Source organism: Eriocheir sinensis, chromosome 28 (assembly GCF_024679095.1).
Source record: "Eriocheir sinensis breed Jianghai 21 chromosome 28, ASM2467909v1, whole genome shotgun sequence".
In the NCBI taxonomy this organism is placed as follows: domain Eukaryota; kingdom Metazoa; phylum Arthropoda; class Malacostraca; order Decapoda; family Varunidae; genus Eriocheir; species Eriocheir sinensis.
The window spans coordinates 6,820,388-6,837,132 of NC_066536.1; the positions used below are offsets into that span (position 1 = coordinate 6,820,388).

The window sequence follows — 16,745 nt, forward strand, 5'->3', positions numbered from 1 at the left end:
CTCCTCACAGACCACAACCAGCCGGGGACATAACAACCAACTTACTACTGCTGTCACCCGGCCTCAGAGTAAGTCTGCTGTTACCACTCTAAATTTATTTTAATTTTTATAAATTTTATTTGTTTTAGTTCAAATAGTTTCAAGAAATATACTGTAATAGTAAATATGGGTCTAGTAATTAAATTAAGGACAAGAATAGTGAAAATAATCTATGGTAATGGTAATTGAAGGTATTGAACTGAAAGCCTGAGGTTTGTTATAATCATTATTAGATACAGAAAGTCATCTCATTTCTTAATTTATCTTAAGATGCAGTGTGTTTTGTTAAGGCGAGAAAATATGATACGATCTTCCTAAATCATTCAGGACTTATTGAATACGTAACTCGTAACCAATAGTAACATCTGTAATGCATTTTATTACTTGAGTAACTCAATACTGGCTATATACTCGTTTTTGTAATATGTATAAATTTTAGTAACCAGTAATTATTGGTATTTTAAGCAAATTTTTATTCAGCCTATTAATCTCAATTATTTAAACATTTTGTCTTATTCAATTTTTCTTTTTTTCTGAAATTTCTATATCCCAGCGTGATTAAGCATTTTAACACCTTTCCCCTCTTCAAAATGCATTTCTAATGAGACAGTTTCTTAAAAATATATCCCATATCAAAATGCATTTAAAATTTTGAGAATTGCTTTATTGAAAAAAAAAAAGTAATTCTAATAAGTATACAACCATTTCCCAAAAAAGACATCTCTTGAAAATTGATTTTAACCCCTTCACTCCAGCGACGCCGACGTCGGCGTCCAACGGCGTCACCGTTAGTCCTCTTCCATTTCCTCTTAATCCTCTTCTAAACCTCTTAAGAGGAAATGGAAGAGGAATTTAGAGGAGGATTGAGAGGTTTAGAAGAGGATTAATTCTCTTCCATTTCATCTTGACCTTTTCCATACTGTGACGCAGTCGTCTGCGTCACTGATGGAAAGGGGTAACGTTTAACTATAAATTTACTACATTTATACCTTTAAAATATAAATTTTGAATGTACCATCTCTATGTACATTTTATGAGAGTTTTCATGGTAGTTGAATTTTTGAAATCAGACAAAAGATAAAGATTTATGGACCCCAGATCCGTATTGTGTGATGAGTGCTGGTACCCCTCGGATATACTCAGATATACATTTAAAGGACCGGGCATTTAACAGTGTCCTTGACCCAGGAATGATATAGCATCTTGGGTCTGGACGCCCTGAAGGCAGACCCATCCATTTTCGCTAAGATCTCAATAACTGAATTTTCATCAGAAATTAGTTATACTTATTGTATCATCTCCCCTTAATGTCATGCTGTTTATGGGCACTCACTAATGGTTTTGTCATTATACCTCAGAATTATATAAATTGTTGATCATGTAAACCAGAGATTGAAAATAGTGAACTATTCACTAAGTCTTATAAGGCACTGTTGCCACGCATGTGTTTAACATCAGCAAAATGATAAGGGTAGCGTGACTGAGAACATTTCTTGATTTTTTTTATTTAGTTTTGTTTAGTTATTTATTTATGATTGTTATTATTATTAATACAAGGAATGTATTTATATGTTTACTTGCACCATATGCAGGCAGTAGAGGGAAAGTAAATGGTAATGGTGAAGTAGATTAACTTCCATCATGTTTGCAGTTCGTGTTGTTCCCCTGGAGTCAGTCAGCACTGGGAAGAAAAGCAACGACTCCTCCCCGGCAGTATCGACAGCGTCTGCAGCAGTTGTATCAGCAGCACCAGCTACCAGCATCAGCAATAGCAGTGATGACATACAGGTTCTTAGTGAACTTAGAGTTTCAGCCCAAGGAACATCCGCAGCATCCCGCAGCTTGAGGGACGTGAGGATTCCTCTTGCGTCAGGCTCTACCAGTGCCACATCCAGTGCAACTAACCTTAACACAGTCAAGGTTGGTCTGACTGGCAGCCTCATGGTTTTCGAGTTATCACCAGTCATTCATTTTTATTAGAACGGAACTTCCGGATTGTCCTTCCTCATCACTGTCTGCCACTTTTTCATCACTTGGCTCTATCATTGTTAAAACAAGGCACAGATGCCACACATCACCATAATTGTCACACTTCCTGATTTTTATATCACAGAATATTAAATTTGATTACTGTCTTTGACACACCTCAAATTTGGCTGGCCTTTTTTTTTGGAATAAGAAATGTTTTGTCTGATTATTGTATCTCTTCACTATCAGGTCACTTTAATTCTTTGTAAAGGAGAAAGTACTGGCTTTTACCATTTAATTACTGTATATATACACTGGAAGTTGCTGCATTATGATACTAGACTCACTTCTGCCCCTCCCTCCACACACCTTTCCCATTTCCCCTTCTGTGTGTGTGTGTGTGTGTGTGTGTGTTTTCATATAATCTAATGGGGAAGGAGAAAGGGAAATGAGTGGAGGAAATGGGACAGGAAAAGAAGAGAGAGGTAGGGAGGATTAGGTAAAGGTGAGGAAAGAGGGGGAGAGAAAGGGTGTGAGTGGGAGGGAAAGAGATTAAAAGAGAAAAACTGGGAGGGAGGGGAAAGGAAAAGGCGAAAGAAATGAGAAGGAAGGAGAAAAATACGGGGATGGAGAGGGAGAAGAATGAAAGGAAGTGGGGGAGGAGTGAACCAGGGAAAAGACTAACGGCGCAATAGGCCGCGATGGAAAAATATAAAAAAATAGATGGGTGACGTAGGTGCTTATTTAAGTGTGTTCCTACTTACGTTGATTTATATCGTTTTAATTTTTTAGGCTAGAAAATGCTTATTTTACCGCAAATTCCCGCAATATAGCGAAAAATCCAGGATACGATACAGTTTACAAATCCGCGATACGGCGAGACCACAATCAGTGAACCGCGATATGGCGAGGGATTACTGTATATATATATATATATATATATATATATATATATATATATATATATATATATATATATATATATATATATATATATATATATATATATATATATATATATATATACATGCGTGTGTGTGTGTGTGTGTGTATTCAGATATTTTAATAGTTTCTCGCAATTGATTTTTGCCTAACTTCCTGTTGGTTTCCACAGACAGCATCCACCAGCTCTGCCAGTGGTAGCAATGACATTATTGCTATGAGTAGTGGCAACAGTGTCACCAGTACCAGGACCAGCACCAACACTGCTGCTTCCACAAATGTCACTTCACTTTCCTCCACAACCTCATCTGCATCTTCTAATATAAGCCTCAAATACCCTATGCTCAATGTTATTGCCCGCCCAAGGAACACTCTTCCACCCGCTGTTGCCATGTGCCAGCGTAAGGAGCTAGGTATGTACAACTCTTTATTTTTTCTCATTTATTTGTTTTTGGATAATCAACTTCAACATTTTTGCATACCTCATCTTCATATGCAAATGCATAAGTCAGCCTTCCTGCACTTCCATAGTTCTTGTCCTCTTCTTCCTTATATGAACTGCAGTTTTTCCCATTCAGATGTCACTGTTACTCCTTGATTCTCATAGATGTTCATCTCTTCTACACTCATCCTATCCCTATTGTAATATATTTCATATAAATGTCCTTACTTTCACACCCATCCCTCTCCTCCCATGCACCTCTGTGGTGTAATGATGAGCATGCCAAGCTACAGATTTGTGGGCTCGGGTTCAAACTTCAAACCCAGGAGACCTTAGTCCGTTAATGCTGAAAGTCCATTGTAAGCGTCAAAAAAAAAAAAAGAGAGAGAGAGAGAGAGAGAGAGAGGAAAATAATACCCACGAACCAATAAATGTAGGTATATATATGTTTTTTATTGTGTATGTTGTCTGCACACTGTCCGTATAGCCGCACAGTTGGCGATGGACTGCGAGGCACTGAGGCTGCCAGGTTGGCAATGGAGCCCTGCGGGGGGTGGGGGTGTATTGTTATGGATATGGGTAAAATCTTACAAGTGCGCCAATCTCATGCTGGCAGACGATTTTTTATTTTATTTATTTATTTATTTATTTATTTATTATTATTTTTTTTTCGTAGTTTTTGGGGTGTTATGAATTAACCTGTTAACCCATACAGTGTCGTCTTTTGTCATAGATAGGGGTCATGCCAGGTTGCACTTTTTTTTTTTTTTTTACTCGCCCCTTTAAATGTAAAAAAAATTACAAATTATTTGATATATATATTATTTTTATGTGAGGAATGGAACCCTAGAGTGTTTGTCCTCTTATTTTTCTACGTCTCAGAGCTAACGATGTCATACCAGGAAAGATAAATTTATCTTATATATTTTTAGAGCCTATATTCTTTCCATTATAAACATTTCTCACAACCCTAAAGTGTGAGTAATGTATAAGTACTTCTTAACATCACAAAAAACTTAAAAATAAACAGGAATTGTAAGTACAACAAAATGGTTGGATGCGCATTAGGCAACACCGCTGGCTTCAAGGCCTTCTTTAGTTCTCAAAGCTCAACATAATACTATGAAGCTTCCGACGATCAGTTTTCGTTTCCGATTACTCTGAACCGTAATTTACAATTCCACATGGCTTACTGATTATAGAATCAGGAGTAATTACCTAGAAGAAAGTAACTTACCTTCTTGTATAATGATTTTTGTTGGAATGCGGACAAATGTCCAGAAAGGCCTTTTAACATTATTAACCCATGGGCTTCAGCTATGGGAAAGCCGAGAAGTGCCCGAGAAACGACAAAAGCCTCTGCATTTTGAGACTAAGAAAAGAGCATGGAACGTACATCAGAGTACTCCTCTCATAACCATAAAGTCGTTAAAAATATTTACTTTTACTCAAACTCCATTCTTTTTGGGTGGTGTTTGTTACAAAATAAACAGTCGTGAAGCGTGGCACCTAGCCGAGAATTGCTTGTTGTGTACTATAGAGAATTTGACAAGTTATTACTGTATGGATAGCTAATTCAGTATGCCATGACCTTACAGCACCACCTATGACAAAAAGACCCACCTCAAGATTACACACCCACCACATTGACCTAAGGCATTCATGGTGACCCCCAAAAATGCAGAAAAAAGCTTCAATATCATCAAAACCATAAGCACGTTGTCTGTATACGTGACGAGTTGTCAACGCCACCTATACAGACAACGTGCAGACAACAGACACAATAAAGTAAAACTATATACCTACGTCTAGTAGGTTTGTCGATGTTGTTTTACCCCCACCCCCCCTCGCCGCCGCCGCTTATAACGGACTTTCAGCATTAACGGATTTAGTTCCCCAAAAAATAGTCTTATATCAAGGGTTCACTGCATATATATATATATATATATATTAGGTTCAGAGCAGCGTATCTTTGCGCGGCGTGACTCCATGTTTGTTTACATTCCTATATATTTATATATAAAAATATATATATATATGTTTTATATATATATATATATATGCATATATATACATATATATATATATATATATATTATATATATATATATATATATATATGTATATATATATATATGTATATATATATATATATATATTTATTTATTTATTTATTTATTTATTTATTTATTTATTTATTTATTTATGAAAGAAGGCAGCTGTAATGCAAAACAAAAAAATAAAAATAAAGCTTGTTGTGTAGTGCTCCTGTAAAAGAATTATAGAAGTTTACCTGCCTCATTCTTTGATAGCACAAGAACAAGCATTGCAGAACCAAGGCTTTTTACTTTTTAACATGATGTGTTGAGAAAATGTATGGAATGTGTTCCTCCATCTCAGATAAAATCATCATTGTAATGCACTGGGCAAACACACACAGATGTTTTGACCTGGAAAAAACAATTCTTTAACAGGAAATTGAAAAATACATCCTCAGGTCTTTGCATCATTATCATTATTGAAAAATTATGAGGATATTTGTTTACTCTCACATAGTAAATTATTCCACTCCACACTGTTTGAGCTTGCATTTTATAAATAATAAATTTAAATGTCCAGTTTGGAGTAACTCACCCACTGTTTGCAAGTTGTGTTCAAGGTGTTACCATGAATGTTCTAATGTATCATCCGACAGTGAAAGAGATGGGAGATTTCAAAAACACCCACGTCCCACAGGGTATTGTGCTGCCATGATTGCATGCTCTAATAAATCAATCAATCAACCCAGCAGGGGACCTGGCAGGCATATATCCCCTATGATATCTTTCTGCTGTAATTATCATTTTGCATTACAGAGTGTACACTCATCCCTTCCTTCCCCAAATGGAAGTAAAGTTGAACCTATATATACATGCTAGGTGTATCTGTCCTATAATTGTCATGTCTTCTCACTTCAACACTCATTCCTTTCCTTCCTCAGACACCAGGGTGAAGCTGGTGCTGGTCAAGTCTCCACAGGAGTTTGTAGAGTGGCTGTTGAGCAAGGGGCTAATCCGCACCTCACAGAGCTGCACCGTACATAAGGTGCAGCACACACAACAGCCATACAGGCTCAAAGTGAGTTGCAACTATTTCTTTTTCATCTGCCTACTTGGGCTATTTCAATGAAAGTGCCTCTGTTTGGAGGAGTTGTTTGTTTGCCATGTTTTTAATTATTCATAGGTTCTGTTGTAGCTGGGGCTAATCATGTTACTTTGATGTCATGTGTTTTATCATTTCAGTTGGGGATGTTTTCGGACCCCAAGGCCTTGGCAACAAGTGGAGGCTACGTATGGATCAGTGAGTGTTGTGGGAAAAAATATGTTTCTGTCTACAGTGGCTCCATCTTTGGCTCTACACCAATTGATAAGGTGAGCAGTGAATTAACGCATGTAAGGTGTACAGCTTTTACAAAGGATTAAGCCAGTGGGATTTTGGGGGTCCATAGAAAATGGAGGGATAGTGAGTTAGGGAATGAAGAGGGAGCTTGTCATGTAATTAAAATATTGATTGCAATAAAGAAATTTATAATTTTCAACTAATAATCACTTTCAAACCATTAAAGATGTCTACTTAACTAAGGTTGCAGTTTGCAAATCTCATCAGTTTCAGTTCATAAACCTCTGCAAGTCACTGGTACTTTTATTTCATTTGTATTAATATATCATATAATATGAATAATGGGTAATTTGTAACACAGCAGGCAGTGATGACAATATTTACAAATGATAGAGATGAGGTAATAATTCCGTCTTTAATCATAAGAAGTATAGTAATATCTTAAATGGCTACTTGTAGCTAAACAAATACTACAAATTTCAACTGTTTAAATGCTGCATAATGGAAGGCACTGCATGAAGAGGTCAGGGATAGGCACCTCAGGTAGTAGTTGGCAGCAGTGGCGAGGGTGGAGCTGCGGGCCCTTGCCAAACTTTCTGTGGGCATTGGGTTGTTTGTCTGAGAGTCTCGGCAGGCTCAGGGTGGTGGAGGCTTTGTTATAGGTGTCTATAGAGGATAACATAATTTTGTTTTACTTCCAGGTGGCACCAACATCAGTCTTGAAGCTTGTTTACCACTGGTCCTGCCAGACCTCAATCAGCAATGTGGAAAACTGGGTTAAGGTGAGTCTTAGTTTAGCAAAGTGAGGCAGTTCCTTGAAGGAACATATATAAGTTACACACACACACATTCACACTCTTATCTTTGTCTGTATCAACCATTGAAAGTTTAGTCATAATGGACAAAATAATACAAAAACTTGCAAGCTCAGAAAGGTACCTCATACTTTTTTTTTAGTAATTTTGGAAGGGAGCAAAAGTCCTTTGATTTTAAACTTTAAATGGCCTGTCATCATCCTTTTTGATTTTCTCTTAACACTTATCTAACTTTTATCTAAATTTCCATGTCTTCTTATTTTCATTATTAATAATGACATACCACATTTAGGGAAGAGTAATTAGTTGAAAAATTTCTATTTTATGTTTATTCTCAATCCTTACCTCTTGTTTCATGTATTTTCAAAGGAAGGGGACAAGGAGTAATAGGAGTAGTGAAAGGAGAGGAGAGCAAGAGAAGGGAGACTGTTAAAAGGGAGAGGAGAGGAATCGTAGTATAATTTGGTTTTTGGCATCAGTGTTGTCAAGCCAAAGTGTTAAGTCCTTCGACCCAGGGTTATGTTCATAGCCACGGTGCTTGATCCAGATCCAGGAGAGATAGCTCCCCACCCTCTCTCTCTAAATAGATAGATAGACAGAGACAGAGAGGGAGATTGTCTTATCTCCTCTCTGCACATAATGATTACAGCCTCACTACACTCAACTTCCTCTTTCTCCCAAATATAATACAGTCAAACCTCGGTTTGCGAGTTTAATTCATTCCGGAATATTGCTTGCACACCAAAACACTCATAAACCAAAACAAATTTCCCCAGTGAAATTAATATAAATCCCATTAATGCGTCCCATATCTCAAAAAAATATTTAATAAAAATCATTTTACATGTTATTTTTGACAATTAATTTTACTAACAAATAGCGATGATAAATAATATGTATCCTAATGAACTGTAGAACCCGCAACTGTGACTAAATTAATACGTGTTGTCCTTGATGAGTGACAAAATGAGAAATAGTGTTGGTTCATCCAATCATATGGACAAGATAGAGCACTCTGGCAGATTGCAGGAGGGAGGTGAAAAACAGTTTCAAGAATGGGGGGTGGTTCAAGAAATCCACATATCACCAGATGACGCCTTAGAGTTGCAAAGTTGCCACCTTTTTCTTAAAATACGGAATGCCATTTGTTCCATATTTGCCTGTCTGAATGGTTAAGCAGATAAAATTCAATATTTTAAAACTGTAGTGAGTGCATTTTTTGGTGGACCACAAAATTAGTCCGTAAAATTATGTTTGTCAAGGGTGGTCCTGAAATATGTGTAAAATACGCGTCGTAACGTCTCTCCCCCCTTCCTCTTGCCTTCGCCAGCAGCGGGCAATGGCTGTCAGTCATGGCAGGCCAGAGAAATTGTAGCGTTGCCATCCGTTCCTTAAAATATGGATTCGTTCGGTATTGAAGGATGGGATGTTGTGTTTCTTATTTGTTTTAGATTAAGGTGGCAAACCTAACTGAGGCTCAATTCCCAATGTTTTCTGCTCTAAGCACTCTCGTCTTGCAGCGAACAAAGGGAACCCACGGTAATGTCTGCGACTTGTACAAAGAGACACACCAGTCCTCATCAAAAGATCGACTTGGTCGGCTAGGCTGATGCAAGTCGATAGAGTCGGTCTATCGGCATCCTCCCCTCCCCTTCACGAGCCGTCACCCGGCAAGGGTTTGTGGTCCCTCCTCGAAGGGACGTATGCCCTTGACCATGACGACCTCCATATAGCCCGTGTCCCCACCCGGGGGACGGCGACAAAAAAAAAAAAAAAAAAAAAAGGAACAAACAATATGTTCATATACCAAGTCACCAGTTGTAAACCAAGGCATTTTTTGTGGGATTTTTTTTGCTCGTAAATTAAAACACTCGTAAACTAAGGCACTTGTAAACAGAGGTTTGACTGTATGACAGGCTTCAGCATTAATAGATTAGTTATTCACAATAATTTTCTGAAGATGACAAACCACAGTAAATAGTTACAAGCCTGTCTTCTTTTATGGTAGACTAATTATAGTATGACATATAGACTCGTCACTGAATTGAAGAGGTTAATGGTTTTCTGCTCTCTCAGGTTGAAAAGACATTCATCAACAAGATATTCCAGTACCTGAGGTGTGTGTGTTCAGTCATGCTGCAGGACAAGGTCTATGACTTTGGCTTTGATGCCACGACGGTGGAACTTGGCATTGTCAGTCTCGGCACTAGCACTGCAGACGGCACCAAGAAGGCTGTGAAGGTGTGTATATGTATTTGTTTGTGTTCTTGTGTGGAGAGGTGTCACAAAGGTGTGCAAAGGGCCTATTGTGTATATATATATATATACATATATATATATATATATATATATATATATATATATATATATATATATATATATATATATATATATATATATATATATATATATATATATATATATATATATATATATATATATATATATATATATATATATATATATATATATATATATATTTTTTTTTTTTTTTTTTTTTTTTTTTTTTTCAAATTTTATATTGGCTTATTTTTAGTCTCTAACTCAATTTCTCAGACATGAATACTAGTTGCAGTGATCCATACTATAATCTTTCTTATAGGTGGAGATCCTTGGGTTGTATGACCGGAAAATGAAGTCGTACCGCCTGTTTGCCTCTGAGCCTGAGCCAGGCAGTTCCTCACGCCAGAGATTCATACGCATCCTGAAACCTTTGGAGAATGTGGTTCACACCAACGCTCTCATCCTCTGTGACCAGTCTGTTGATCGCAACTGTTTGTACAACATGAGTTACACAAGAGTAAGTGGTAGGGAGAAATAACAAGTATTATATTGGAATGAGTGGGGGTATTTTGTTTGTTACAAACATGCTACACCTTATACTTATCTCTTAATGCCTCTCCTTCATCCTTGCCCCCAGGTTAATGTGTGTGAGACCAGTGAAATTGAAGACAGCCCTCAGTTCAATGCCAAAATCATGGCATATCTTCGAAGGCACGTCCCTAAAATGTTTCAGGTAAGTCTTCTTACTTTATGTACATTTGTTTCTTATTCCTTCTGTTCAGCCGTAGAGAGCAGTGAGGTGTGAAGGAAAGACAGTTTATGAGGTTCATTTAAGATTATTTGCAATTAGATATATAAGCATGAAGTTCTATACATGCTTGGCCTCATTCTCCTAATGTTACCTCCACATTCTGTCAGTCTTATCAACAGTTATATTTTTAATCAAGAATTGGTAACTATGTCAACTAAGGTATCGTAATTTTCTTACTCTAATTCATGCTTTAAGTGTGGACCTGCTGTGCCAAGGCAATTCTAATGGCTTTGTTTTTCCTTTTCCCTCTAGAGTGCCTTGTCCCAGCTTAACTTGCAGCAGGTTCAGCTGGTACTGGATGAGCTATGCTGGCGGGAACGATATGGCCACTGTGCTGCCCAGGCTTACAATAACATGATTGAGCACATAACCTACCTCACTGCCAGGGAAGCTGAGAGTGAGTACGAAGACTACACAGCATTGTGTACTTTTCCCGACTTAACCCGTACAGTGTTTAGTACATATATATACATACCTCTTAGGGAAGTGTTTAGTACGTATATATACGCACGCTCTTTTGAGGGCTTATACGCCCTTTATTTTTGTTTGTGTATGTAACGTTGTTCCTTGACAGTAAAGAGGAATAATTTTACAAGTCTTCGTATTTTTAAATGGATGTTAACCCGTAAACTGCGGCAGACATCTCAAGATGCTATGAGTTAGACTGCACCAGACATCTTAAGATGACACATGTTCCAAGGTGAATATTTATATTTCCCGCGATGCCAAAGTATATTCCAATGAACCTCGTGTGGCAACATCATCCCTCTTTCGCACCATGTAGTCACCATCGTCATATAGTTGCCCTTTAGCAGCCATGGAGAGTAGAATTATGTCATCTACTGATGCCAACCAGTCTCATATAGCTCCTGCGGTCGTGACCGAGGCGGAGGCATGGGAGGGGGTAAAAAGAAAGAGAAAGATTGTAGTAGACAAATTTGAAAGAGACAGTAATTCAGATTGCATTCAACCATCAGATTCAGCTGGTCTGAGGAAGCGTGGCAAGCGTGAGCATGCGCTCAAGGTCACAGACACGCTGCCTCTCCAACAGTGCAGAAAGTTACTAGCTAGCCTAGTCACTCACTGACACCATCATCACTGTCCAATGATTCAGAGTGGCAGAAAGATGAGGAAAATGACAGTGGGGATATAAGAGAAGACTCAGCTAATGAACTGAGTGAGGGAGGGGTGTCAGCTGGTGTGGGAGAGGAGGGGGAGGCAGAGGGAGAACAGGAGCCTCAGAGACGCGGGACAACGCGTACTCCATTCGTCTGGTCTGATGGATCAGATTTTGTGCCAGACATTCATAACTTTGACAAGAATATTGCTGGTGTGACTAATGACTGGCCTCTTGATAATGATGCACAAGAGGTTGATTATAGAAATTGACAAAGTGATGTTTCCTGTGATATATTTTGTTTGTTGCAACTGGAATGAATAATTAGTGGCAAGAGAATGTTCAGGGGTGACTGTGCTATGTGTCATCTTCCCTCTGCCACTGTCCTATCTACCCCGTCACTACCAGCGCTCCCAAGGTCGCCTCATATCCGCAACCTTTATCCCACCATCATTGCCACATTAACCCTTTCATTGCTAAGCGCTCGCAACGAAACTATCCCCTCAGGTGTGCTCGGGCACCCCAGCGGGGGAAGGGTTTTTGTTTTGAGAAAGGGGTATTATGGAAACTACTAAAATATTGGTGTATTTACAGTAATACACAGTCGTCCCTCAAATAGTACGGGGGTTAGGGACTCAGGACCCCCGTACCATTCAAAAATTCGTATAAAATTAGTGCCCCCTTTAGAAACACTCCTGGGCTGCGTTTGAGAGAGGGAATTGGGACTCGGTACGCCCCGAGTGCCCTCAAACAGGTGATGCGGCAGCATGAGTTGCCAACTCTGCATGTCCGCTGGCTCCCGGCTTTGAGAGGTGGAGCACCTTCGTGCTGTGATGATGTCATCAGCAAACATGGCGGCCCAAACAAACACATAAAAGCGTCTCCATTGTATTTCACCTCTCTGTGCCACCATAACCACTGCAGCTTCCTTTTCATCTTCTGTTATAAGGAGTTCGTCAGCCAGGACAGCTAGTAATGCATGTTAAACGTCGCCAGGGTGGTTTGGGCGCCTAAGACGTCCCGAATCGCTCTCTCAAACGCACTGGTAAGAAGATCAACGTATGTCATCTTGTTGCGAGTGAGACGCAGTTACCATAGCAACGATGAGGCTCAGTAAAAGGACGGTATTTATCCCTACTCTTGCAGCACTCTTGCAGCACTGGCAGTTACTGCGGCAAGAATTTTTTTTACACTATGATAGATGCAGCGAACAGTGCTCTCTTTCACGTGGGATGCTCTCCTTACTGCAAAGTAATTCATCCCAAAACGTAAATTCTCCTAAATCTGAATTTTTCTGCAAGGTAAACACCTTTCTCGAATGTTTTGGGGTGCTTTCAGCAGGTGTTTTGGTGGAACAGTGTAGCCACTCACGCCATGCCTACTTAGTGCGACGAGCGGGAAATTTAAAAATCCTAAAAAAAAAATTCAACGACAATCCATATAAATAAATATATATATATATATATATATATATATATATATATATATATATATATATATATATATATATATATATATATATACAGAGAGAGAGAGAGAGATACAGTCGTCCCTCAAATAGTACGGGGGTTAGGGACCCAGGACCCCAGTACTATTCGAAAATCCATATAAAATTAGTGCCCCCCCTTAGAAACACTCCTGGGCTGTGTTTGAGAGAGGGAATTGGGACTCTCGGAACATCCCGAGTGATCTTAAACGCGTGACACGGCAGCACGATTTGCCAACTCAGCATGTCTGCTGGCCCCTGGCTTTGAGAGGTGGAGCACCTTCGTGCTGTGATGACGTCATCAGCAAATATGGCGGCCCAAACAAACACATATAAGTGTTTCCATTGCATTTCACCTTTCTGTGCAACCATAACCACTGCAGCTTCCTTTTCATCTTCTGTTGTAAGGAGTTTGTCAGCCAGGACAGCTTGTAATGCATGTTAAATGTCGCCAGGAAGATCAGTGTACGCCATTTTGCAGCAAGTGAGACGGCGTTACCATAGCAATGACGAAGCTTAGTAAAAGGACGGCCTTTATCTCCATTCTTGCAGCACTCTTAGAGCACTGGCAGTTACTGCGGCAAGAATTTATTTTACACTATGGTAGATACAGCGAACACTGCTCTCATTCACGTGGTATGCTCTCCTTACCACAGTGTAACTCATCCTAAAACGTAACTTCTCCTAAATCTGAATTCTTCTGCAAGGTGAACACCTTTCTCGAACGCTTTGGGGTGCTTTCAGCAGGTGTTTTGGTGGAACAGTGTTGCCACTCACACCATAGCTACTTGGTGCGACGAGCAGGAAATTTAAAAATCCTACAAAAATTCTTCCATGACAATCCATATAAAACCAAAACCGTACTATTGGAAACTGTACTGTTTGAGGGACGACTATATATATATATATATATATATATATATATATATATATATATATATATATATATATATATATATATATATATATATATATATATATATATATATATATATATATATATATATATATATATAAGGTCACAAAATACTAGTGGTGTTGCTCTCAGGTTGGCTGCATCTATTGGAATATTGCCCCCTCCTGTCTCTCTCCGGCATATGACCACATGTTGCGCCGACTAAATGAAACTTTCAAACTTTCCACCAGTTACTCGTCCGTAGATCTTCCGCGCTAGGCTGATATGATTTTCCACCAAATTTAGTGGAAAACCCACTGAATTGGCAATGCTGTGGGATGAGAAATAGTGTTGGAACACTCATGCACGAAAAATTTGAGTGCGACTGGTGCCCGCAGCGAGCATTTAGCACCAGCGGCAAGTTACGCTAGTCCTCGCTGCAAGCATTTAGCATCGAAAGGGTTAAACACTGGGTGTAAAATTCTAACTTCTACACCTTGTGATTATGAGGCCCCTGGGGTGATGGAGAACATTGCCAAACACTCAACTGAATACTTCAGTTTCCTTGAAACTTTTGAAATTACTGTCATTATACATAATTTTTTTTTATATGACGGCAAATTTTCATAAATATATCTGTTGATACAGCCATGAGGGCATAAGAAAGTTGACTGACATGCCAAGTTCTTGCTACAAAGTGGCTAGTAGTCACTCGCCTGCTAGTTAGACTAGGCAGTGAATCGCATGTTAATCTCTCAGACTGATCACTGCCCCTCTCATCCCCAGATCCTGGAGTACTTCACCTGCTGGACTATGTGGCAAACAACCCCCTACGCAACTGGCGCTACAAGACCCAACATACCCCCAAGGGTCCCACCACCCTTCAGCCCTCCATCATCATGAACCCAGCCTCCACCAATACCTCTCTCCCCACCCAGCTCATCATGGATCCAAGCACTGTAGTGAGTTGAATCAAGCATTGTGTTCTCTATTTGGTACTTGTACAAAGTACAATGTATGTGTATGGGTGTGCATATAGATGGGTGGGTGTGGGAGAGAGGAGGGAAATATGATATACTGATAGTAGATAATTAATTTTATTCCTTTCTTCTCACAGGCTCAGACACCCCTGGAACACAATAACAAAGTTTTGCTCACAACCAGGAAAGTCCCAGTGTAAGTAAGCACTATTTGTATATATATATGTGGAGACTCAATACTCGAACTTAATTCATTCCAAGTGGCTGTTCGAGTATCAAAAAGTTCGACTACCGATACCTATAAATCAGGTAATTCGTTCTAACCTTAGCAAAACCTTAAGTTTACAAAAATTTCAATGTAATTTTTTTTATAATTTTGATTTGTACTTACCGTAAGTGAAGGCTGGTGATGGATAACGTAGAAGAGGAGGGGAGAAGGGTGGGGAGGAGGAGGGAGGTTATTCATCGGAGGACGAGTCACCGTCTGGTAACTCGTCTCCTGGTGTGATTCCTGTGGACCCACTAGTGGAGGGCTGTGGCTCACTAACACTTGCACTCTCACTAGATTCCTTTTTCAACAAGAATCTGTCTAATGTGATCTGCCTTTGCCTTTTTTTCAAAATGTCCCTGAAATGCTGCATCAAATTTTCATCAAACTGGTTTATGTTTCTGTGTACGGCAGCAATATCAGGGTGGCACCTCTCCAAAAAGTTTCCCAACTCTGTCCACTGCTGCAAACATTTCTTGATCTCTGCAGTGGAGACTCTTTCCTTGCTGTTCCCCTCCTCCTCCACTGAAGACAGCTCCTCAGTTACCTCCTGCAGCTGTTCCTGGTGAAGTTGATGCAGCTCGTCAGTGGTGAGGTCTTCAGAGTGTGCTTGCACCAGCTCCTCCACATCATCACTGTCCACCTCAATGCCTATGGCCCTCCCCAGAGACACAATGTCCTCCACCACAGCAGACTCCTGGACTGAAGGCTCGAATCCCTCAAAATCCTTGGCTGTCACACAGGTCGGCCACAGATTTTTCCAGGCAGACTGCAAGGACCTCACAGAAACTTGACCCCAGGCTTTATCTATAAGCCTTAGGCAGTGGAGGATATTGAAGTGATTCTTCCAAAACTCCCTTAGAGTGAGCTGTTTCAGAAGTCACCTCAAAGCACCTCTCAAAAAGTGCTTTTGTGTACAGCTTCTTAAAGCTGGCGATGACATTCTGGTCCATGGGTTGGATCAGTGGCGTGGTGTTGGGGGGGAGGAACATCACTTCGATGAATTTATACCCCTTACCCAATTCTTCTTCCACGCCTGGAGGGTGTGCAGGGGCATTGTCCATCAACAGGAGGGCCTTGAGTGGTAGATTCTTCTCTATTAGGTATGTCTTCACTGCAGGTGCAAACACCTCCACAAACCACTCCGTGAAGAACTGCCTGGTTGTCCAGGCTTTCTTGTTTGCCCTCCACATCACACTGAGTTTGCTCTTTTGCACACCATTCTTCTTGAATGGCCTGGGGTTTTCCGAATGGTACACCAGCAGCGGTTTAATTTTGCAGTCGCCGCTAGCATTGGTGCACAGAAGCAGGGTTAGCCTGT

At 39.6% G+C, this 16,745-nt stretch overlaps 1 protein-coding gene across 4 annotated transcripts in view; it reads left to right on the plus strand.

Annotated features, from left to right (window-relative positions):
* Positions 1–16,745, plus strand: part of LOC127004429 (uncharacterized) — a 43,339-nt gene that overhangs the window by 7,462 nt on the left and 19,132 nt on the right. For all 4 annotated transcript variants that reach the window (XM_050872112.1, XM_050872113.1, XM_050872110.1 and 1 more), the window contains exons 6-17: positions 11–68; positions 1,691–1,959; positions 3,122–3,362; positions 6,372–6,508; positions 6,673–6,801; positions 7,471–7,551; positions 9,661–9,825; positions 10,187–10,384; positions 10,505–10,600; positions 10,931–11,075; positions 14,963–15,138; positions 15,294–15,352. In XM_050872112.1, the coding sequence (XP_050728069.1) occupies positions 11–68; positions 1,691–1,959; positions 3,122–3,362; positions 6,372–6,508; positions 6,673–6,801; positions 7,471–7,551; positions 9,661–9,825; positions 10,187–10,384; positions 10,505–10,600; positions 10,931–11,075; positions 14,963–15,138; positions 15,294–15,352 (1,754 nt within the window). The remainder of the gene's footprint in view (positions 1–10; positions 69–1,690; positions 1,960–3,121; positions 3,363–6,371; positions 6,509–6,672; positions 6,802–7,470; positions 7,552–9,660; positions 9,826–10,186; positions 10,385–10,504; positions 10,601–10,930; positions 11,076–14,962; positions 15,139–15,293; positions 15,353–16,745) is intronic.